This window comes from Panthera tigris, chromosome D3, assembly GCF_018350195.1.
Source record: "Panthera tigris isolate Pti1 chromosome D3, P.tigris_Pti1_mat1.1, whole genome shotgun sequence".
Taxonomy (NCBI): Eukaryota; Metazoa; Chordata; class Mammalia; order Carnivora; family Felidae; genus Panthera; species Panthera tigris.
The window spans coordinates 37,284,824-37,308,285 of NC_056671.1; the positions used below are offsets into that span (position 1 = coordinate 37,284,824).

Below are 23,462 nucleotides of genomic sequence, written 5' to 3' on the forward strand. Positions count from 1 at the left end.
TGTTTTCTGTCCAGTGTTAATGAGAAAACTAGGCAAGGGTTAGATGCCACGTCCTTAAATCTGCTCTGAGCAAATACAGCCTGCTTCCATTTCAGAGGCTGTTTTATGAAAATGTAAATGACCCACCTTCAGCTTCAAAAACCAGATCAGGAAGGGAAACTAGCAGACCAAGTAACATAATTATGAAACACTGAGAGCAGCTAGTCACAAAAAAAGAGAACCTCGCATGTCAAACAGTCTGCCTTCTTCCATAAAATGTATTCCCTAGAGTTTGGCTCAAATTTCTGTCATTTTTGGAAAAGAAAATCATTGGAAACACCAAAGCATTAAATTGGTTCCAAATGATCTGAGGCCTCAAATACAGAAATGGGCTCCACTGCTGTGTTCCCTGTGCGGTCAAAGCTAGCAGCTGCCCCCCAGGGCTGTGTCCCTGTTTGTCTCACCAGGCCCTGAAAGCACAAACCTGGGCTGGATTGTTCATAACGATACATTAGTGTTAGCATCATCCATTTGGCACAATTCGAGGATAATTATAATGGAGGGTTTTTTAACTGTCTTTCCCGAAGCGCATTCCTAGAAAAACTAGTCTAACAGATGAACTTACAAAAGTAGTTTAAAGTTTGAACAAAGGAGAGAAATAAAGACCCCTTTAATATATCAAGTTACAATGTCTTTCTAACTGCGATAGTCCCCTGTTTCTGTTCGCTGGCCCAGATTTCTTTCACATTGGTTTTCCTGGAGCTCAAACCATGAAAACATCTGGGTTACATTTTCAGACTAATAAGAGATGGAAGAAATAGGCTGAAACTACATAAACCCGATTAGGGGAGAAAAGGGACTTTTCCCTAAATGTGGTTCAGGAATGCATGTGCCTATAAGAACCCTCTTGAAGGGATTATTAGCCTCTGGCAAGCATTTTTCAGTCAAAGATTAGCTAAAGAAAAGAAACTTGTGCTATGGTGTTAAACTTCGTGCACACAACAGATGTTGTGTAAGGTTGACTCCTTTTGATTATTTTGAAAAAAGAATTTTAAATCATTTCCATTATGTTTTACACACACACACACACACAGAGGCCAGGAAGAATGTGCAAATGCAGTTTCCCAATTATGGAGTGAAGTTTAGGGGAATGAATTCTAATTGTGTCTAGGAAATTTGTTTCCCTGACTTCCCTTGGGTTCTCTGACCCAACAGATATGACAACTTTCATTCTCTGATTCAGGGTACATATAACAACCATACCCATCAGAACCTGAGACAAAAAGCAGACTCAATTTAGGAATAATAAACCACGGGGTACCTGGGTGGCTCAGTTGGTTAAGAATCTGGCTCTTGATTTCAGCTCGGGTCGTGATCTCCCAGTTTGCAAGATTGAGCCCCTTGTCGGGCTCTGCACTGCCAGCACAGATCCTGCTTGGGACTCTCTCTCTTTCTCTCTCTATCTCTGTGTGCCCCTCCCCTGCTTGTGCTCTGTCTCTCTCTCTCTCTCTCTCTCTCTCTCTCTCTCTCTCTCTCTCTCTCAAAATAAATAAACATAAAAACAAAGAAAGAATAAATCTTGAGGAGTCATTAGGATTTTTCTTGCCTTTCAAATGACCTTGTGCCAGCACTTAGCAATCCCCATTCCCAGGGAGGTTACAACTCTCCAAAATGCCCTGATCCCTTCTGCCACTGGCAAAGCGTGGTGCACTGCTCAGATCTCCTTTGCAAAACGAATTACCTGCACAAAATTATGCAGGTGACTCCCAGCCAACCGACTCCCCCCACAGTTAACACCAGCTCTTCTGCCTCATCCCCTTCTTCACGGAAGCCCAGCAGTGGCCGAGTGCGGTGCGGAAGCTGGCATCTGGCCCCTCTGCCAGGTGGGGCAACAGGGAAGGACAGCATCAGCCCTGCATCTGGTCTGAGGCACTGCCTTCCCAGTCCTGCAGCAACTCTATGCCCAGAGAACCCTCTTCTACTCCTGACTCAGCCTATTTACTTTCAGTTTCAACGGACAAAAACAGCTCATCACACCTCTAAATAAAAACTCTGAGACTTCTGATACAAATAGGATTCCCCAAACCATGTACCAAAATGAAGTAATGCAGAGATGCTCTTCCACCTCTACACACTGCAACCAAGTTAATTTTTCCCTCATCCTGAGACTTTTTTACTCAAGGACGGACTGTTTAAAACTGCTCAGGTTCTCATGTCTACCAGCCAGGGAGTGATCTGAGAAGAGTGAGGCTCCTTCCTGCAATGCACCCCCACCACCAGAGACTAAGTGGAAGGTCTTACTGGAAATTTATAAGAAAAGCTTTTCAGTGCTTCTTTCCATTATGGTACCGTACAGTTTGCCACTATAGAGAAGCAATAAAGCAAAGCAAAAGGAATCATGTTACCTGGGTGGTTTCATGTGGAGAAATTAACATCACCTTAAATGGAACTGGGCTGAGTGACTATTCCGGTGGTGACCACCATTCCTACATATTCTTATAAGGACATTCATTAAAAGGAAAGCCAAAGAATGTTTCCCAGTTCAAAGCAACTGATAATGGCAACAGGGCTCACGTAACACTGGGTTGGTGAATTCCATGACTGAGAGGAACACAGCCAACTAAAATGTTTAACCCAGAAAACAATGCTGGGACATTTCAACTTTTCCAAACTAAAGAAAGATAAGCGGCAGTTTTTGATGGTGAATTGGTATGTTGTTTCGCTGTTGTTGGTTTTTTAGTGTTGTTGTTTTAATTTAAAAGGATATAAAACATTTAATCATAGGTATCCAGGAACACGAGGATCAAGTGGTCCTATCAACAACGACACAGCTACAACAACAACAGAGGACTTGCAACCTGGGGCCTGTGTGAACCAGGTCTAGCTGGCTTAGATCTCCAAACAGAAAGAGAGAAAACGTTCAGTACCTTGACTTTGGCGGTACATCCAGAAAGTCGAAAAATTCCTTCAGATTCCAGGCCTGATTCCTCAACTTTCTCAAAAAACTAGAAAGCAATGATATGTTATAAAAATAAATACCTCCATATAATTATAAACATCTGAAATAATAATGATGGTGACAACAATCAATAAATTACCATCATATATACGTGACTGGTACTTGAATGTTTTGTTCAATGTTTACAACTGCCTCTGAAATCAACAGTAGCCTCCAATTTACAAATGAAGTGGAGACTGAGAACCTCCTGGGGCTTTCCCAAGACCACCTTCAAAAGTAATGGCTCTTGACCACTAAAGTAGGTGGCCACTTGCCCACTTTAAGATCTGACTACTCTATCTCTTTCTGCAGATGGACCAATAGGAAAGATTCTAAATTTGCTATTATCAGATGCAACCAGTTTAGCTGAGAGACTACAGGAATCCTAGAAATATGACCAAGGAGGTAGAAACTGTAAAGGTTTATACCTCTCATGAGTTCCCATGGCGATGACGATGATGATGCTGTTATAGTAATAATAATACCTAATGTTTATGGTGCACTTACTGTGTCAGATACCCCATTCTCAGAACTTTGCATCTATTAACTCATGTAATCCTCACACTGATCCTATAAGGCAGGTGCTAACCATACCCCCATCCAACTGCTGAGGAGACTGAGGCATGGAAAGGGTAAAGGACTTGCCCCTATTCACACAACACAGGAGGACCCAGAGTCTCTGGTATTTTCCCTTCAAGAAATAATGGTGCCTGGAACTAAGGTAGTTCTTGTAGGGTATGGAGAGAAATGGATATTTAGGCCAAAGAAATATGTCCATAAAAAAAGACTCTCCCATAGGAGTAGACGAATAATACCTCTAGCTGTCTTCAATGAGGAACTCCTGACCACAGGGGTAGTAATAGCTAACATTTATTGAGTTGCTAACATGGTATAAATCCAGATTGAGTTGAGCTAGCATTTATTGTGCAACTTCCATTTGCTAAGTTCTGTGCTAGGTTTTTGCATCTACACAATAATATAAATTCATGTGTTGAATCTTCTCAGTCTTAGATTTTTTACGTATTGTTTTCAAACTCTGTCCTTTACACAGAGGACAGAAGTCATAACTCTATTTCGAGGAAGGAAAGAAAATCTTAGTGTCACCATGGACTTCGGCTGTGGGTGTACGCTGTGCTCCCTCTGACCCTTCCTCCTTGCTGGCTGTGTGTTCAAGGGCAAGGTAGCTTATCCTTCTGTGCCTTGGTGGCCTCAGCAGTAGAAAACACAGTCCCCTCTGGCTGCTCACTGCTGACTCCCCACGCTAGGATACGGATGGTACCCATGCAGGAGAGGTGCCCTACAGATGCCCCCGTGCACACTGGCATATCACCAGCACCCTTTAGCTCTCTCTCATCATCATCCCCCATCTTCATCAGCAGCAATCAATCAACCAATCAATCAACCACCTGATGTCAGGAGTAGCTCAATCTGAGGCACTGGCAACAAAGTTCAGAGAGAACGCAATAAAGGGACATAGCATTGTTATGGTGAATAAGATAAGTGTTATGCTTCTTCAGTCAATTATTTTCCTATATTACTTAAAAACTCAATTTAAAATGCAACAAGATTTGTGTTTAGGGCTTGGAATTTTAAATGTGCCACTGGATGTCACTGTTGAATAAATGCACACTTGGGTAAACCCAAGTAAATTGTTGGCTATAAAACACATGACTTAAATCAGGTATTGAGCAATCATGGTCTCAGAGATATTGTCAGATGACAGTTCAGATAATATCATTTTTCAAAACTCCCTTCCACCAAACTTCTTCTTTGTCTAAATATACCCTATCTCCCTAGTGATACCTGAAAAACCACCAGAAAAGCTGATTTTTAGGCTTTATTAAGCTTTGTTTGGTGAATTCATTTAAATGATTACACATACATATTTAAAAACAGCCATCCTGTGAGATAGCTCAGCAAATACTTGTATAATTAGTCAATGTAATAGCTGATAATTAATGGCCACCTTATATTCTAGAGAGAATAATCAAATACTAACATATAACACAGACAAGTAACCTTTAGAAACTACTGGAGAAAACATAACAGAAGGAAGCCATGTACAGAGTATCTGTGTCCATCACCTGATGGTTTAAGGTCAGACAGTGTCACAGGCTCCACAAGTTCACAGCAAGGCAAAGTGGCCCCAGTGCTGTGGGGATGTTATGGGGATGAATAAGCAAAGCTGAAAATCACCAAGGGCCTGAGGCTTCTCTTAAGCCTTTAGTGTCTTTAGTGTCTTTAGTGAGAAAACTCATCAGCGGGTTTCCAGATACCAAGCTGCCAGCATGAGGCTCTATCCTTTTCCCATTCATTTACATTCCACTCACTTTTTGCAACACCAGGGGAACCTTCACCCCAGGATCCTTCTTTCGGTCATTGTCCAACAGGACTGTGAGCGGAACTCCAAAAATTCCAGTGTCTTCATTGTAAAATGGGCAAGAAAGAAAGAAAAAAGAATCAGAAAAGCGCTTATTCCAGTGTGCCAAAGAGTTAAAATCAGAAGAAACCTGTCTTAACTACCTCGTCCTTTTACTCTCTCAGTTTTGTTTCTTTTCAGTTGGATTCCAAAGGCATCAAAAAAGGCAGTCAGTTCAATCAGAGACAGATGGCGGATCTTCTTCATATCTTCAGAAGACAGGTCTCCTGCTTCAGTTAGACCGAATCTGGTTTTCTGGACAATAAATTTCTACAATACATATGGAGGATATTTATTTTTTTATGGCGAAGGAAAAGTATCATCCCTTCATGTAAATGTCACCTGGGCATCCTAAATCTGTATAGCAAAACATGCTACTTGTAAGAAATCTGTGAGGAGCAAGCTGTGTCATAGAAAGATTATGAATGGTTTTTAGAACATTTGCAGAACGCCCTTGTGCTACATTAGGAACAAAACAGTGGACTGAAGTGTACTACAACATCATCATCACAACCGTGAAAACTTGTTTCTTCGAAGAGACATCCTCTGTTGTCAACTGATGTCCCAGGCACCATGTGGAATGTACCTACCACGGGCACATGTGACCCAGGAATATAAGGCACAACAGCTAAGTGCTCTCAGAAGAGCTTTTGATGTATCTTTTTGGGGGTGGGGGACCATCAGTCCTTTCATCAGATACAACCTGTTTGCTTCTACAAACTCTCAAAGACGAATGAATCTCCCCACTGAATCTCACTGCACATGCCTGCTGAGACAGCAGTTACTCTACCTTGAAAATCAAATGGAGAGGACTCCAAATATTCCTAAAAAGGGAAAGTACATAGAAAGTGCCAAATAATCCTCCTATAAGTTTTGAGACAATGATATTGCTATATTCTCTATTTCCACAATAGGAAACAAAATACAGCAAGATGAAAACAAAAAGTCTTTGACAATCCAAAAATACTTGTGAAGACTAACAAGTAAGACCTTTTAAAGGAGAGATTGTTCTCCTATAATAACCACAAGTATGCTTTGTTCTCAAAAAACCTGCTATTGAAACAAATGCTAAAGTAGAAAAATCCCAGTTATTTCAATTACAAATCTTTGTACGTTCTCCATAGGGGCTCCCTCAATTAGAGCTTTCTTGAGGTTTTTAAACCAGCCACTCATTCATTCATTCGTTCACTCAGTCAACAACTGTTCTGTGGAACCTCAAGTATTTTAAAATTAAAACAATAAAATGCAGAATGTGGTTTGGGGCAACCTTGTCCTATAAAAGCTGAGCTGTTTTACCTTCTTTCTGAGACCAAGGCCCCACATAACGGTAATATACAGCAACAACAATAGAGACAAGAACTGCAATTATTCATGGAGTAATTACCACTTGCTAAATCCCACGCAAAGTTCTTCATCAGAGACTGACCTGCACCCCAGATGACCCAAATCTCAGAAGGCGACAGACAGCTTGGATGAGGGAACTGGGGACCAGCATCCTCTCTTGGATGATTCTCCCTAAAGATTGGGAGGGATGCCCCTGAAACCAGAGTCCCACTGGATTTCCTTTTTGCCCCGGAATACTCTTATGCCCTACCAACATGGAAACTGCTTAGGGACCAGGAGGGGCTTTGGAGTTTGACACATGGAGGTTTAAATCCTGTTTCTACCTCCTATTTGTTGACGGGCTTTGGATATATTTCTTAACTTCTTTGGGCCTCAGTTTTCTTTTTTTCTTTTTTAATGTTTTTTTCATTTTTGAGAGACAGTGTGAGCAGGGGAGGGGCAGAGAGAGGGAGACACAGAATCTGAAGCAGGCTCCAGGCTCTGAGCTGTCAGCACAGAGCTCGACACAGGGCTTGAACTCATGGACTGTGAGATCATGACTTGAGCTGAAGTCAGACACTTAATCATCCCATGGGCCACCCAGGACCCCATGGGCCTCAGTTTTCTCAGCTGTAAAATGGGAGCAGTCACAGGGTGATTACAAGAGGATACCTAATGCAGCATCAAGCTGGTAGAAGGCACTCAGTGAGTCTTACAGTTCTTGCTCTGCCCTCCTGCTCCCCTCCATCATGGGGAGGTTGTCTGGGAACGGTCTAGGCTACCTAGGCAAAGACTCTGCCAGTTTTTATATGACCCATTCCTTTAGCCATGAAACTGCCTGAGCCCTGCTCATCATGCCTCCAGCTCTGATCAGCATAGAATATTCAGGGCTCTACATCATGAATGCTTCACAAATGCATTTATCGAGTAGCCAATAGATCAATGTAACATATTTCTTATAGTGGGCTTTTAAGATAGAATATCCTGGAGATATATATATATACATACTGAGGCTTTCAGGATAATGAAGTCTATAGCTCTACTTGCCTATTCCATAATAATAATATAAACTCTTGAGTCTATATTTGATGAATTTTTAGTACCTGTCCCATTAAGTGCTCACTTCTTATTGTAATGACTGTGACTTTGCAGTACCCCCTTCTGATATGTGGCTTCTAGAGGCACAACTAGGTATACAGTTAGAATCTGCACTAATCTATAAGTAAAGTAAGGATATAAAGTGCATGAAAGCACACAAGCCAGGAAATCCTATTTCTTCTATAAAACAGTATTCAAGCGTATACCCTCACAACTCTTCCTCAACCCAGTCCTGTTAGGCAGGCTGTGCACTGCACAATAAATGGTGCCCTGGTGTTATGCAACACCGATGCCTGACCTTTCCTCTACACACAGATGTAAGTTTTGTTTTGTTTTGTTTTGTTTTGTTTTAAATACTAGTTTGTCCCATGGAAAAGTTACAGGAAGTTACTGGAATAATCATGAAAGGCTTTACATACAGTTAAGGCGAAGTCCTCTTTCTTAAATTCGGACTTCTTAAATTTGTTTCTTTTTGGAATTTCTGTAACCATTTCTGAATAAGATACTTCGAAGGACAGCTCTTCAGTTTCTGGTGGAATGTTCTTTTCCAGATAAACATCATCTAAAAAAAAGATGCATAATATTTTATAAGTCACTTAATCAATTACAATCATTTCCTGTAAAGTAAGTACAAAATATTTATAAGTTAACTTATAGGCATGTCAGAATGTTTACATCCAAGAAAGCATCAGACTCACTCAGAGGATTTCAGTTAAAGGATAATGTGGGGTCATCAGATTTCCATATGAATGAATTTCTATAATCATTATCCAAACAAACTTTCTATTTCGTCTGATGTTTTTAATCTTACTTTTTACATCTCATGAGAGGCACTAGAGGATTACTAGAGGAAAGCCCACAAATGAGGTAGATCTATGTTACCATGATATTACAGTTAAGTCCACCTAAACCCAATGGTGCCGCTACTGGGGAAGCAGAAGCTTAAGGCAGAAGGAGGAAGGGCAGAGACCCCACTACACTTCCTGCCTAAATTCATTTCTCTTATTGTTTTTCCCAAACTATGGGATTTTTGTCTCCTAAGATGTGTTCAAATTAAATTTGGACTTCACTGCTAGGTTTGTTCTGGTAAATTAATCCAAATTCTTAGGATTTGATTTGGTTACCTGACCTTGTGTGCTGTTTATTAAGAAACAGCCCAATGGGTATAATGTCCCACATAAATATTTTCCTTGAGGTAGTTTGGAATGTAAGACAATAGATTCCTTGACCAAAAACAAGTGAATCCAGAAATCATCTGAGTAACCCTAAACTCTAATTTCTGACTAAGATTTTGGCTTGCCATTTTTTTTTTCATTGCTTGGAAAAATTGTTCATATGCAATGAAAGACCAATTTGATTACAAAAAAGAGAACTCATCTTTTCTACCCTCTTCTATAGACAGTGACCAAAGGACAACCAAATAGAACAAAAGGAACAATGAAAAGAAATAATAGAAGACCTAAAGAATCTTATATTAAAACCTAAATGGGAAAATTTGCAAATCAACAGTTTGTAAAGTTCTGAACTGAAATACTGATTAGTATTAGTATTTTTGATTAAAAATACAATAAACAGATGCAGTAAAAACTTAGGAAATGGCACAGGGGGAGTTTTGATGTTCACTCCTCATACAGAGGCTTGCATTTAAAGTGGAAGAAGATGAACTGTTAAATAATACTCTAACTTCTTATAGCTCTATACATAGATTTTTTTTGGAGGGTGGTGATTACAGTGCTCCAAACCAACAAACCACCCCCGGTAGACTTTTATCTCTTAGAGGTGTAATTTGAACTGAATAACAAACATCAGAACATTTTCATCACCCCAACTCATTTGAATTTAGAAGTTAATGCTGAAAGTATGAAGCTCTGTTGTACATAAGAAGAGGCACATATTTAGGGAAAGGTTCAAGGACTCACCAGAGTAGGGTCTTGAAGGAGCCTACTTCCTATAAGGAGGATTTCGGATTCCATACTGAGCCCCTGGAGCATGCCCAATGCTCAAGTGGAAGAGGCCCAGTTAAAAGCTAAGCCTGTAACCTCGTATGTTATAAGCTTCTCTGGTGCTGCTTACACTTGAGCATAAGTAGAGATTTCTGGAAGTGTCCTACTTCCTGGACCACTTGTAACTATTAAGCAGATCCAGATTACTTGTGAAAGAGACCTCAAATCAAAGACACTACCCAAGTGAGTACTTTCTAAATGATGTGATGGTGGTGAAGGAGAAAAAGATTCTGCTTCCAATTTGGCTCAATTAATTTTGTCTGGTGTGACAGAATGGGGTGTTTGGAGCTGGCAGGGAGTGAGTGCTAGAGTGACAGAATCAAAATGGGAAGAAAAACACACACTCTGCCTTGACAACGTTACTGGTAACTGTGCTGAGTGCCAGAACAAAAGCAAGAAGACACAGCTTAAGTTCAATAGAGAAGGAGGTGTTGCTCACCACTCACTGCATTCTGAACTGACTGTCCAGGGTCTGGAGATCCATTGGAATGAACTGGTAGAGCTGGAATGGTCTCAAGTATAGACTGTGAAACAAGGGAAGATGAACACAAGACATTATATCATGTAAGTACGGGCTGCCTCACATGTCAATCTGATTTATGTTCTGAAGTTTACAAAAGTTCCTTTCACACCAAGCAATTCTTGACTCCATACAGGGTCTGCACCTGATTTTCTGCTCCTTTGTTCAATCCAGAGCCATACAGCTCACACAGGCTTCTCAAAGGAGAACTGTGTCAAGGTCAAAATACCTGTGTCTTCTTAGCTCTGGAGAATTTGCTGTTCATACCCTTCCTAAGATGTAGAAATTACAATGCTTGATGTCACACAGTTTGACAATTACAGTATTTGTTATTTTTGGTGCAGTAGCCACACATTTTAGGCTTAAATTCCAGGTGATGGGGGCACCTAGACAGCTCAGTCAGTTAAGCATCTGAATTAGGCTTAGGTCATGATCTTACAGTTCATAAGTTCGAGCCCTGCATAGGGCTCCACACTGACAGCGTGGCAGTGTGGAGCCTGCCTGGGATTCTCTCTCTCCCCTTCTCTCTCTCTGCCCCTTCCCCACTTGTATGCATTCTCTCTCTCTTTCTCTCTCTCTCTCTCTCTCTCTCTCTCTCTCTTTCTCAAAATAAATAAATAAACTTAAAAAAAGAATTCCAGGTGATGACGTAGCTACATGGCTAATGGAAAGGACCCTAGGGCCACACTCCTGGAATTCTAATCCAGGCTCCCCCACTTGTTGTGCGACCTTGAGCAAGTCACTTGTGTTCTCTGTTGGTAGAATATTCAAAGAGTTATTATGAATTTCACATGACTTGTCCTGTATAAATTATATCAAATAATATCCGATACACACTGAGCACCATATGGGGGTTGGCTACTGTTGATGATTAACATATTAATTCCTTCATGACAAAATAAAGAGTGATAATAACTACCAAAAGCCTAAGTATGCTCTTCTAGTCCAGCTTCTAACTTGCTAGTTTCTTCACTGAGATCCTGCCAAAGCATTGCCCTCCCCTGCAATATTGTCAGAAGTTGAGTATCTTTGTAAAGCAAGTCAATTGCTCAAGTCTGGAAGGGTACTTGTAAAAAAAAATTATACACAAATCTATCATTTCTGCCAATATAGATTTGAATGTGGGAGTTATTATCTATGAATGTGTGTGGCGATGAAAATCTGCTATTCAATCAGCAATCTTTTCAGTATAAAGTCTGTTCATTTTTTCCACAGAGCCTGATGTTATTTCTTTTATTCTCATATTTATTTAGCAATTACTGAACACCTGCTTCGTGAAAGATCCTTTATCATGTGCTACAAATTACACAAGGAAAGTCTCAATTTTTGAGCCTTGTGTGTTCTTTTTCCTATTTTATTTCAAAGGAGATTACACACTTGTAATTGTGTAAAAATCATGTAAAGACATGGCCAATTATTAAAACATGGACGCCCAATTACTGGAACTGGTAGGAGAATGAAAAGACATAAAAAGGTCTAAAGCCACACAATTTACTGCCAATCAGATTTCTGGTGGCTCTAAAAACCAATCTGTACACTAAAATCCTTAAAATGATATGGACCACTTTTCAGTGGTCTTCTGGAGTTTTCCAAAAAAGAAATGCTTTCTCAAACTTTTAAATGACTCACCTATGGTAGACAACAGTCTTGAAAATGGAGAGGCATTTATTTACAGTCTGAAACTGATGGTTTGGGATGTTTAGACCCTACTAGATGCCAATTTCTTAATCTGTGAAGTGGAGAAGTGTCCACCTGCTGAGTTGGTTTACTTGGCCTATAGCCAACCTACTGGACTGAAGGCATGCATGCCCTTTGTAATGTAAACTATTCTGAAACTATCTTGGGGGGAGGCAGAAGTTTAAACTGTGATCCCTGCTCTTGAACTATTCATAACGAGGAGTAGAGAGTAACATTTATGGAACATTATTGAAAAACGGTCAACCCGCTGTTAAGAGCTAATTTCTTCTACAACACAACTGTGTGTTTACTGGAGGGTAATGGATAAGGAAGAGGTGCAGCCTGGAAGGGTTTCACCCAGAGGTGGGTAAACTGGAACTGGAATTCAAAGCTTGATGGGGAGGACTTACAGAGCCAGAGGAGGCTGGCACAGGCATTCAGACCCGAAATAAAGTTAGAAAGTTCAGGTATGGAAATACCTGAAACATTTCAGCTACCAACCAGGAGAGACTGGTTTACGAGGAGTTGAGGCAAGGTATTATAAAAACCTGAGAAATAAATTAGTCAAGACAGTCAACTCCAATTATGGAAGGCTCAGAAAGCCAGGCAGAGGAGCTGAGACTCTCATAAGGGTTAAACCAAAACAGAACAGAACAAACAAAAGAACATTTAACACAATTCCCCGTGTTAAAGCAGGGGAATGAGATGTTAAGAATGAAAAAGGAAGATAAATCTGCCAGTGAATGGACCTTGAGTTTTGAAATAGGTTGAGTGAAAAGGCTAGGTGCTCTGTATTTATAGTTTTAAAACATCCATTCACCCATTAAACACACTAACACTAGCATCATTTTTAAATTTTTACTAGTTATTTTAATATATTTCAAATGTTAATGCCATTCCTATTTAAAACACACTTCCTCTGCTTGTCGATAACAGATCCTACCATTTCCCTATGTGCCTGACCACAAGAGGCTGGGCTTCAATGGTAAGGAAAAGCAACATTTTCCAGCCAGTGAAGCTTGCTCTGCTGTCCAAATCATGCGGCGCTGGGATTGGAGAGTATAATTTATGGTGGATAATGATTTTTCAATTCCAACCTGTGAAAGGTTGGCACTACCGCTGGAGTTCTTTCAAAACTAGACTTTGTATGATATTTCCTTCACATTACAGAAACACCATACCAAAAATTTTCCATGTTCATTACTTACAGGAGCTGTTTCTGACCTTCCAGACTGGCTGTTTCCTTTTTTCTCAAGGCTTGAGTGTGTGTGTTATAACTCTATGTATACAAGTTGCCTTGAATCAATACAGGTAATAAGGTTCCCCTTCTTCCTCTTCTGCACCTGAGATCAGAACTGATAAATCTACATCTTACTAAATTCTCCAGAACTACACTTTTTTTGTTGAGATTGAAGTGTAATTAACATACAGTGTTATATTAGTTTCAGGTGTCCAATATAACGATTCAATACTTGTATACATTTCTCAGTCCTTGTCGAAGTTAAGTGTACTCTCCATCCCCTTTATCTATTTCACTCATCCCCCTGCACCTCCCCTCTGCAACCCCAGTTTGTTTTCTGTACTTAAGAGTCTGGTTTTTTGTCTCTCTTTTTTTATTTTGTTCATTTGTTTTGTTTCTAAAATTCCACAGATGACTGAAATCATATGGTATCTGTCTTTCTCTGTCTGACTTATTTCACTTAGCATTATATCCTATAGGCCCACCCATGTTGTTGCAAATGGCAACATCTCATTCTTCTTTATGGCAGAGTAACATTCCATTGTATACATATATGCTGCATCTTCTTTATCCATTCAGCTATTAATGAACACTTGGGTTGGCTCCATATCTCAGCTATTGTAAATAATTCTGCAAACACAGGGGTGCGTATATCTTTTTGAATTATTTTTTTTTCTTTGGGTAAATACTCAGTACCCTAGAGATAAACTTAAATAAGTCACATTCACTGACAAATATGCAATCAATTTTAAAATAAAACATATAATAATAATAATTATAAAATCTATCCAAATGCGAATTTAAAGGCATTCCAATGATATCTTAGGTTAAAAATTAAATCACATGTGAAATTATAAGCTAAATGTTAGACAATAAGAACAATAAATTCCAAAAATCCATGATAAAAGCTAAAATATTATTCAGAGATTAATTCTTGGCCTTAAATGCAAATAAGAAAGATCAAAAATAAGTGTTTATAATCCAAGAGACTAGAAAAAATTATACAAGACCAAGAATGAATGAAAAAATAAAGATTAAATAAATTAACACAACAGAAAAAGTAGGCTTCAATAAAAAAGACAGTCTTTTTAGCACATAGTGTTGGGAAAACTGGACAGCAACATGCAGAAGAATGAACCTGGACCACTTTCTTACACCATATACAAAAATAAACTTAAAATGGATGAAAGACCTAAATGTAAGACAGGAAGCCAATGAAACCCTAGAGGAGAAAACAGGCAACAACCTCTTTGACCTTGACCACAGAAAATTCTTATTAGACATATCTCCAAAGGTAGGGGAAACAAAAGCAAAAATGAACTATCATCAAGATAAGAAGATGCATAGAGAAGGAAACAATCAACAAAACTAAAAGGCACCTGACAGAATGAGAGAAGATTATTGGCAAATGACACATCACACAAAGGGTTAGTATAAAAAATCTATAAAGAACTTATCAAACTCAACACCCAAAAACCAAAAAATCCAGTGAAGAAATGGGCAAAAGACAAGAACAGACACTTTTCCAAAGAAGATATCCAGATGGCTAATAGACACATGAAAAGATGCTCAACGTCACCCATTATTAGGGAAATATAAACCAAACCACAATGAAATACAACCTCACGCCTGTCAGAATGGGTAAAATTAACAGCTCAGGAAACAACAGATGTTGGTGAGGATGTGAGAAAAGGGGAACACCTTTGCACTGCTGGTGGGAATGCAAACTGGTGCAGCCATTCTGGAAATAACTATGGAGATTCCTTTTTTTGAGAACAGAGCTACCCCATGACTGCAACTGCACTGCTAGGTATTTATCCAAAGGATACAAAAATGCTGATTCAAAGGGGCACATTCAGGGGAGCCTGGGTGGCTCAGTCAGTTAAGCATCTGACTTTGGCTCAGGTCATGATCTCACAGTTGGTGGGTTCAAGCCCCACCTCAAGCTCTGTGCTGACAGCACAGGCCTGGAGCCTGCTTTAGATTCTGTGTCTCCCTCTCTCTCCCTGCCCCACCCCCACTTGTACTCTATGTCTTTCTCTCTCAAAAATGAATAAAATATTTAAAAAATTAAAAAATAAACAAAGGGGCACACGTACCCCAATGCTTATAGCAATGCTATCCACAATAGCCAAATTATGGAAGAAGCCCAAATGTCCATCAACCAATGAATGGATAAAGAAGATGTGGTATATACATGCAATGGAATATTACTCAGTGATTAAAAAGAATGAATTTTTGCCATTTGCAACAATGTGGATGAATCTAGAATGTATTATGCTATGCAAAATCAGTCAGAGGAAAAGAAATACCATTGATTTCACTCATTTGTGGAATTTAAGAAACAAAACAGATGAATACAGGGGAAGGGAAAGAAAAATAAGATAAAAACAGAGAGGGAGGCAAACCCTAAGAGACTCTTAAATACAGAGAAAAAACTGAGGGCTGCTGGAGGGGAGTTGGGTGGGGAGGAATAGGCTAAATGGGTAATGTGCATTAAAGAGGGCACTTGTTGGGATGAGCACTGGGTGTTACATGTAAGTGAAGAATCACTAAATTCTACTCCTAAAACCATTATTACACTGTATGTTAACTAACTTGGATATAAATAAATATATAAAAAATAATTAGAAAAGAACAAGTAGGCTTCCTCCATTAAAGGAAGTGATTTCTTAAAAAATATTGCTGATACAGACAACAATTTACATTCTAATTGGGATAAAAGACATAAATATTAGAAATAAAAAAAGGGCAAATAGCTACCTCGCAGAAAATTTAGAAAGTATATGCCTAAATAAATATGTGTATATATTTGTATACATGTGTGTACACACACTCAAACATCTACATATATTAAAATGATAAATAAATTGGATATTTTGCTAGAACAAACATACATTACCAAAACTCATACCAGTTGGAATATAAAGGAATATAACTTCAAAACCATATCCATTGAAAAAGTAAAGCACTATATCTACATTGATGCCAGACCTTGGAGGTTTCATAAACAAATTGCAATACAAACTTATATATAATAGCTTTTATAGATTATATATTTACACCAAAATTTAATATATGGCTCCAAAATACTAAAAAAAAAAAAAAAAACAACCAAGCTTCTTAACACTTTCATACCAAGGTCACTATAACTCTGTAACAATGAAAAGAAATTATATATGTATAGGCTAATCCCATTTATTAGAACAGTAGTTAAAAAGGCTAAAATTGGGGTGCCTGGGTGGCTCAGTTGGTTCAGCATCTGACTTTGGCTCAGGTCATGATCTCACGGTCCACGAGTTTGAACCCCATGTCAGGCTCTGTGCTGGAGCCTGCTTCGTATTCTGTGTCTTCCTCTTCCTGTACCTCTCCTCTGCTAACGTTCTATCTCTCTCTCAAAAATGAATAAACATTAAAAAAATGTTTTTAATGCTAAAATAGTAGTAAATGATATATTCTGCATTGTAATAAAAGAATAATGTAACACAATAAGTAGGGTTCATTTTTATCAACAAAATTATAGTTCAATATTAGAAAGACATCAATAGAATTTCCTTAAGTAATTGCTTAAAGATGAAAAATATATTCATTTTAATAGATGATGAACAATTATTTTATATAATTCAACCTCCATTTCTAATAAAAACAACTAGAAGTCTCAGAAACTTAGAACAAATAATATTCTACTTAACAATGAAACTTAAAAGAATTCATGAGAAAATCAAGAACTTATTAAAAGATCCCCATAATTATTATTCAATATAATCAGTGATTGTGATCGGTCCAATTAAACATGGAAAAGAAATAAAATGACTAGGGATGCCTGGGTGGCTCAGTCGGTTAAGCCTCTCTTCTGACTTCGGCTCAGGTCATGATCTCATCATTTGTGAGTCTGAGCCCCACATCAGGCTCTCCACTCTCAGCACAGAGCCTGCTTCAAATCCTGTCTCCCCATCTCTCTGCCTCTTCCTCGTTCGCGCTCTCTTAAAAATAAAAATAAACATTAAAAATTTTTTTAAAAAACGACTATTTTAAAGATTGAGTAAAGAAAACTTTCACTATTTCAGATGATATCTATAAATTATAAAATCAAATGAAAAGTTCTTAGAAGAAGAATTTTCAGAAAGGAAGCTATAAAATATACTTTCGTGAGAAATCCAAAAATTTACTTCCCTTACAGTGCTGCAAAAACAAACTAGAAGGTATCATAAAAAAATCTACCATTAAAATATCAATGAAAACTATTAAGTTCCTAAGTAATTAATCAATAAAAAATGTATAAGAAAGAATATTATGAACTTTTATTGAAGAACAGAAAACATAAATAAGTGGAAAGACAATTACTATTTCTCAGTGGGAAGAGTCAGTATTTTAAAATGTGAATTTTCTCCCCAACATTAATCTTTAAATTCAATACAATTCTTAGTGAAGTCCTAACAAGATTTATTTAATGGCTGGTTATAGAGTCATCCTAAGCTCATTTGGAAGTAAAAATTCCTGAGAAGAAAGAAAATTTTGATCCAGAACAACAAGGGTGAACACACCCCAACAGACATCAAAAACAAACCACAGAGTTATAGTAATTAAGATAGACCCCATACATACAGAGGTTTCAATGATCATAAAATAACATTTCTAATGTACATAAAAGATGAAAGATTGAAAAAAAATTGATCAAGCCAAGGTTATCCTTTTGGAAAAGACAAAGTTAGGTTATCTACTTTATACCATTTCACAACGTAAACTCCAAGGGCAAGTTGTTGGGGCCTTCTGAAGTCTTGAAGATGACAATGAAATGTCCTTGGGAATTCACCCTGCCAAGCAAGATATACTTTACAGAAGTCATGGCCAGGACCCCTGAAGCCCTTGCTACCACTTCACGGAATTACTAGAAATATTACTATCTAGAAGAAACTGCAGAACCAACCTGGGGTGCCAATGCCTCCTTATAATCAAGAAGCGGAGAGGTCAAAATGTATTTCCCTGGTGATAAGAAGTTCTAGAACGATTTTCAGTATAGGTGCAGTAAGGGTGAAGTTCTCATCTCTCTAGCAACTAGCCAATTTGTTCAACATTTCTAAATAAAGGTATCTGAGTAACAAACCATCCAAAGTAAGTCACACTGGAGACTGATACAAATCAGATTTTTTTGAGTCTCAATACTGCTGACACTTTTATTTATATCATAATTAGCATTCAATCAGTTTTCAGAAAAAAAAAGATTTAGTTTTTTTTTTCTTTCCTTTTAGAAAATCTGAATGATTAACTTACTCCAGGAAACACTATCTATAACTGCTACACAAGACCACTGTCTTTCTCTTATACTCTCAAGCTTTCAAGCATCCTATTTGCAGACAATATGTGCCTAACAAGGATTTGGTGAATGAATGAATGGATTAATGAAAACCTAGAAAATAAGGCCTACCCAAAATCCTCCCCCTCAGCAACTCAATTATGTAACCATTCTGCTTCAAGTGCTACTTGGTGTGTGCATGGAACCACATGCAGTCCCGTGTTGGCTTTTATAAAATGACTGGGGCAGTAAAGTCAGCTAGAGAGAGAGACGAGTAAGGTGGGTCAGGAGTGTTTATGTTAACTAGAAGACGTGGGGGAACCTCAGTAGGTGTTAAACAAGGCTCACACTTATTTGTATCTATCTATCTATCTATCTATCTATCTATCTATCCATTCATTCATTATTTTACTTTTTATTTATTTATTTTTTAATATAATTTATTGTCAAGTTGGCTAACATACGGTGTATATAGTGTGCTCTTGGTTTTGGGGGTAGATTCCCATGATTCATCACTTACGTACAACACCCAGTGCTCATCCCAACAAGTGCCCTCCTCAATGCCTTGCATTTTTATAGATCAATGACTTTCAGCTGTGGGAAGGATGAATTTGAGGGGTATAAGCTAAAGTCAGGGACAGATCACTTAGAAGGCTATCTCAGTAATACAGTAAGATGATGAGCTTCTGTACTAAGTAAGTAGTTACAGGAAAATAGGGGAGTAGAAATATTCTAGAATGTAGAATATTCTGGAATGCAGAATATTCCAGAATGTAGAAATATTCTTTTTTTTTTTTAATTTTTATTTATTTTTGAGAGAGACAGAGCACAAGTAGGGGAGGGGCAGAGAGAGAGGGAGACACAGAATCCGAAGCAGGCTCCAGGCTCTGAGCTGTCAGCACAGAGCCCTATGCGGGGCTCGAACTCATGAACCGTGAGATCATGACCTGAGCTGAAGTCTGACGTTTAACTGACTGAGCCACCCACGCACCCCTAGAAATATTCTTTGTAAGGCAAAATCCACAGGTCTCAGAGATGAGCATGTAGAGGGAAGCATGTAGGTAGAGTTGACGCTAACGCTTAGGGACGGTACCCTGGGCACATGGTAGCATCACCAGCTAAGAGAATATATAGGATCCTATGCAAAGCTTTAGGCAGGAGTCCCCAGTCACAGGGGCACAGCACAACTCTGAAAGGTCTATTGTAGGTAACTCCTCATTTTAGTAGTTGTCGGAGTTTGTGAATGACTTACTCTGTTTTCAGCCATCAGTACTGGAGATTATCTCTAAAACAGAGACGTCCTCACTCATTTGCATTCCAATGCAGTCTTAAATAGGAAAGTAGCAGCTGAATTTAAAGCCAGTAGGTCAGACACTGTGGGTAACCCCTAACCTATCTGTGCCATAATCTGTAATGCTATTTATAAGTTACCCATCGACAAAGACACTCGCATTCTTTTATGCTTTTTATAGATCACTGTAGCAAAGCAATTTCAAAACCAAAACTCTGAAAACACAACAGAAAAGCTCCTTCACCTGGGGCTAACAGCTTTGTCTCTCTGAACAGTGGGGATCTAATGTGTTATGCATGTGAACATCAACTATCCTTTCTCTCAAAGTGGATACCAGATGAGAAACTACTGCCCAGAGGGACTTGTAAATGCGCCCTCTCCATTTGCCTGACTAATGGGCTCTTGCCTTCCAGTCATCCTGTCATCAAAGAACTGCTATCTCATTTACCAGGGTCTCTCACTTCTTCTGGTCCATTGTAACCTCCCTGCCAGAGCAGCTACAGAGAGACCCCAGGCGGGGATCCCCAGTGGTTCTGGGGAGGGGGAATGATGAGACTTTCTGAGAAAGAAAAGTACAGAATCTGTCTGAATTGGAGGATTTATATGGGTGTGATCTAAGGCTGGAAATGTAGGCCACAGTGCCTTCAATATCAGGATGAGGGCTTTTTAATTTATCCTGCAGGTAAGAGGACCTTTGGGTCAAATGGCAGAGTTAGGCTGGATCACTGGTGTGAACTCAGCCCAGAGGACCAAAGGTAAATTCCTCCGTGCTTGATACACGTAGAGAACATCCTTTGTTTTCTGACCATAGAGGTATTAGTTTATGGAGCCCTCTTTTAAACTAAGATCTAGTTGTTCCTCAGTTTTGAGTCTCCTACTTCCTAACTGTTCAAACACTGGTGGGTCTACTGGCAGCTGTGGTTTCTTTGCAATCTCAGTTCAAGTTTTTCTTATCTGTTTTGAGGAAATTGCTTCTTCTCGCCTTGAACTTACAGTTTTGCCCTGATGTGCAATTGTCTTGGCATGTGACGACTTACCACAGAGCCACTCCTGGGAACTGTAAAACTCCCTTCTTCATCTGGGGACCCATCTGACAGGGCGGTACTGTTGAGAGAAGCATCATCTGGCTAGACGGAGAAACGAAAGTACCATTCTTATTCAGGCAGACACTTCTAATGTGTTTGTGTACTGCACTATGTGTATGTATTTAGATGTGTGTGACAACATACAAAGTCATGACTGCCTGGGCAGCCCTTCAGGGAACATTACCGTGAGTGCCTAAAAGCCAGGCCCTCTGGCAGACACTGGACAACTGGGCAACTGGACAACTGGGCAACTGCCGTTGCCCGCCACAAACTCCCTTTGCTTTAACAATGTCTTGGTGTGGTTCCAGGGAGTTAAACCAAAGAACTTCATTTCCAGGATTCTTTGCGGCTAAGAGTGATCACGTGACAAGTGTGGTCCACGAGATGCAAGTGTAATTTTACCAAGAGGGCTTCCGGAATGGCTGAGGCTTTCCTGACCAAAAAAGAATCTGGTCAGCTCCTGTACACTCATGACAGCACCGCAGATGACAGCCTACAGTTGCCAGGTATCTTGCTCGAATAAGCATGATGGCCACGGCAAAGGATGGCAGGGGCAGAAGATCAAACCCACCTGGGTTTGTGCAAAGGTATCAGGTGAATGCCCTGTCAGACTTGGACCTCCAAATCTCCATGTGAAGCAAAATAACTCCAATGCTTCCACTACACATGGCCGAACACAAACCTGTCTAATCTTACTTTTTAAACACACCCTATGATTATCTTCAGCAGTGACGAGAATTCAGCAGCAACAGCACCACGTTATGTTTATAAAGCTGGAAATAGATTTTTGCTTTAGCAGACAATGGCTTCACTAAAATTTAAGACATAAATATTCTTTTCTTTACTGAAGGAACTTACTGCAAAGTACGCTGCTTTTGATACTTATGAATACATACAGTATTCTGTCTTTTAAAAAACTGTTGCTCACCTTGCTTGACCACATTTTCTAAATTTCTTTTTTTTTGTAATTTTTTAACGCTTATTTATTATTGAGAGACAGAGAGAGAGAGCTTGAGAATGGGAGGGGCTGAGAAACGGGGAGACACAGAATCCGAAGCAGGCTCCAGGCTCTGAGCTGTCAGCACAGGACCCAATGCAGGGCTCGAACTCACAAACCGAGGGATCATGACCTGAGCCGAAGTCGGATGTTTAACCGACTGAGCCACCCAGGTGCCCCTCTAAATTTCTTTTTTTTTTTTTTTTTTAATTTTTTTAATGTTTACTTATTTTTGAGAGAGAGAGAGAGACAGAGGACGAGTGGAGGAGGAGCAGAGACAGAGAGGGAGACATAGAATCCGAAGCAGGGTCCAGGCTCCAAGCTGTCAGCACACAGCCCGATGTGGGGCTCGAACCCATGAACCACGAGATCATGACCTGAGCTTGAAGTTGGATGCTCAACCGACTGAGCCACCCAGGTGCCCCGCCCCTCTAAATTTCTTATAGAGGACAGGCATTACTTTACAAGGTGAGCAAAGGACTTTTTTTTTTTTTTAAGGGACAAATAAAACACAAGAACTAGTATAAGAAATTTAAGTCAAGATGGTGAACTGACAATTATCTACCCTTCCTATCCTCAATCACTGAAATGGCAGAAAACATATAATTTTTTTAAAGGAAGACATTTTTTTTAAAGGACGACATTTTTAATAGCACTGGGAACCAGTACAGAATTCTACAGCAGACCAACTCATAGAAATTTCTAGATGAAAAGAAAATAGAATTAGTTTGGTAAAATAAAAATCTTTACCCCTGAGCAGCATGAAAGGAAATTTCCAGACAGGGAGAAGAAAAACAAACAACACAGAACTGTACAAAGACTAGGAAAGAGTCCCAGGTACATAGTTAAAAAATGTTTGCAAAATAGGAGCCAAGCAGACCAGCTCCTAAAATATGTAGACAGCCCCTAAATATAACCGAGGAAGCCCTCCCAAAATATAGTCCAAATAAAATGAACTAACTACCTTGGGCGGCGGGTTCCTATTGTGAGTGTAAGGGTCTGAGAGAGAAGGAAATCAGGAGGCCACAACAAAAGTCATGGAGGGGAGACTGAAATGAAGTCAGCTTTGCCTGTAAGTAATGACTTAGGTCCTTCATCCTTCATCCTTGGCATCCTTCGCATCTGGGGACAACGTTTACCAACCTACCTGCCTCCTCTATGCACCTTAAAGCTAAGGACACTCCACTCGCTCACAAGAACACACAATCAAAATTTTGGCCTTCAGAAAAATTGATCCACTCAAGTGCAAAGGAAACATACAGCAATTTCCTAATTGATTAAAAATTAATAAAGTCCTGTGCTATGATTCTGCAGAGGATTTTGAGAGCCCACAGGGCTTGTAGTTCCACCTGAGAGTGTGCTCGTACCTTCTGCCTTGTGGAACACTTTCCACCCTATGCCTCCTTGGATGGAGTCTCGGGTGGATCACCTCACCCTCTTGCTGTGACAGGATTCTCAAGGACAGTGGTATGAGGGAGGGACTAGGGAGCTGGATGGGAAAAAACAACCTGGATCCATAGTCTTGGTACAAAGCTCTCT

At 39.4% G+C, this 23,462-nt stretch overlaps 1 protein-coding gene across 9 annotated transcripts in view; it reads right to left on the reverse strand.

Moving 5' to 3' along the window:
- ARHGAP28 (Rho GTPase activating protein 28) overlaps positions 1-23,462 on the reverse strand; it is a 203,899-nt gene that overhangs the window by 50,876 nt on the left and 129,561 nt on the right. For 7 of the 9 annotated variants that reach the window (XR_006210106.1, XM_007089475.3, XM_042962826.1 and 4 more), the window contains 6 exons: positions 20,879-20,968; positions 10,260-10,344; positions 8,237-8,379; positions 5,501-5,666; positions 5,308-5,399; positions 2,907-2,984 (listed from right to left, as the gene is read on the reverse strand). Coding sequence is in view for 8 of the 9 variants with exons in the window: in XM_007089475.3 (XP_007089537.2) it covers positions 2,907-2,984; positions 5,308-5,399; positions 5,501-5,666; positions 8,237-8,379; positions 10,260-10,344; positions 20,879-20,968 (654 nt within the window). In the remaining variant the exon portion in view is untranslated. The remainder of the gene's footprint in view (positions 1-2,906; positions 2,985-5,307; positions 5,400-5,500; positions 5,667-8,236; positions 8,380-10,259; positions 10,345-20,878; positions 20,969-23,462) is intronic. The other 2 variants (XM_042962833.1, XM_042962827.1) reach the window with 1 other exon arrangement.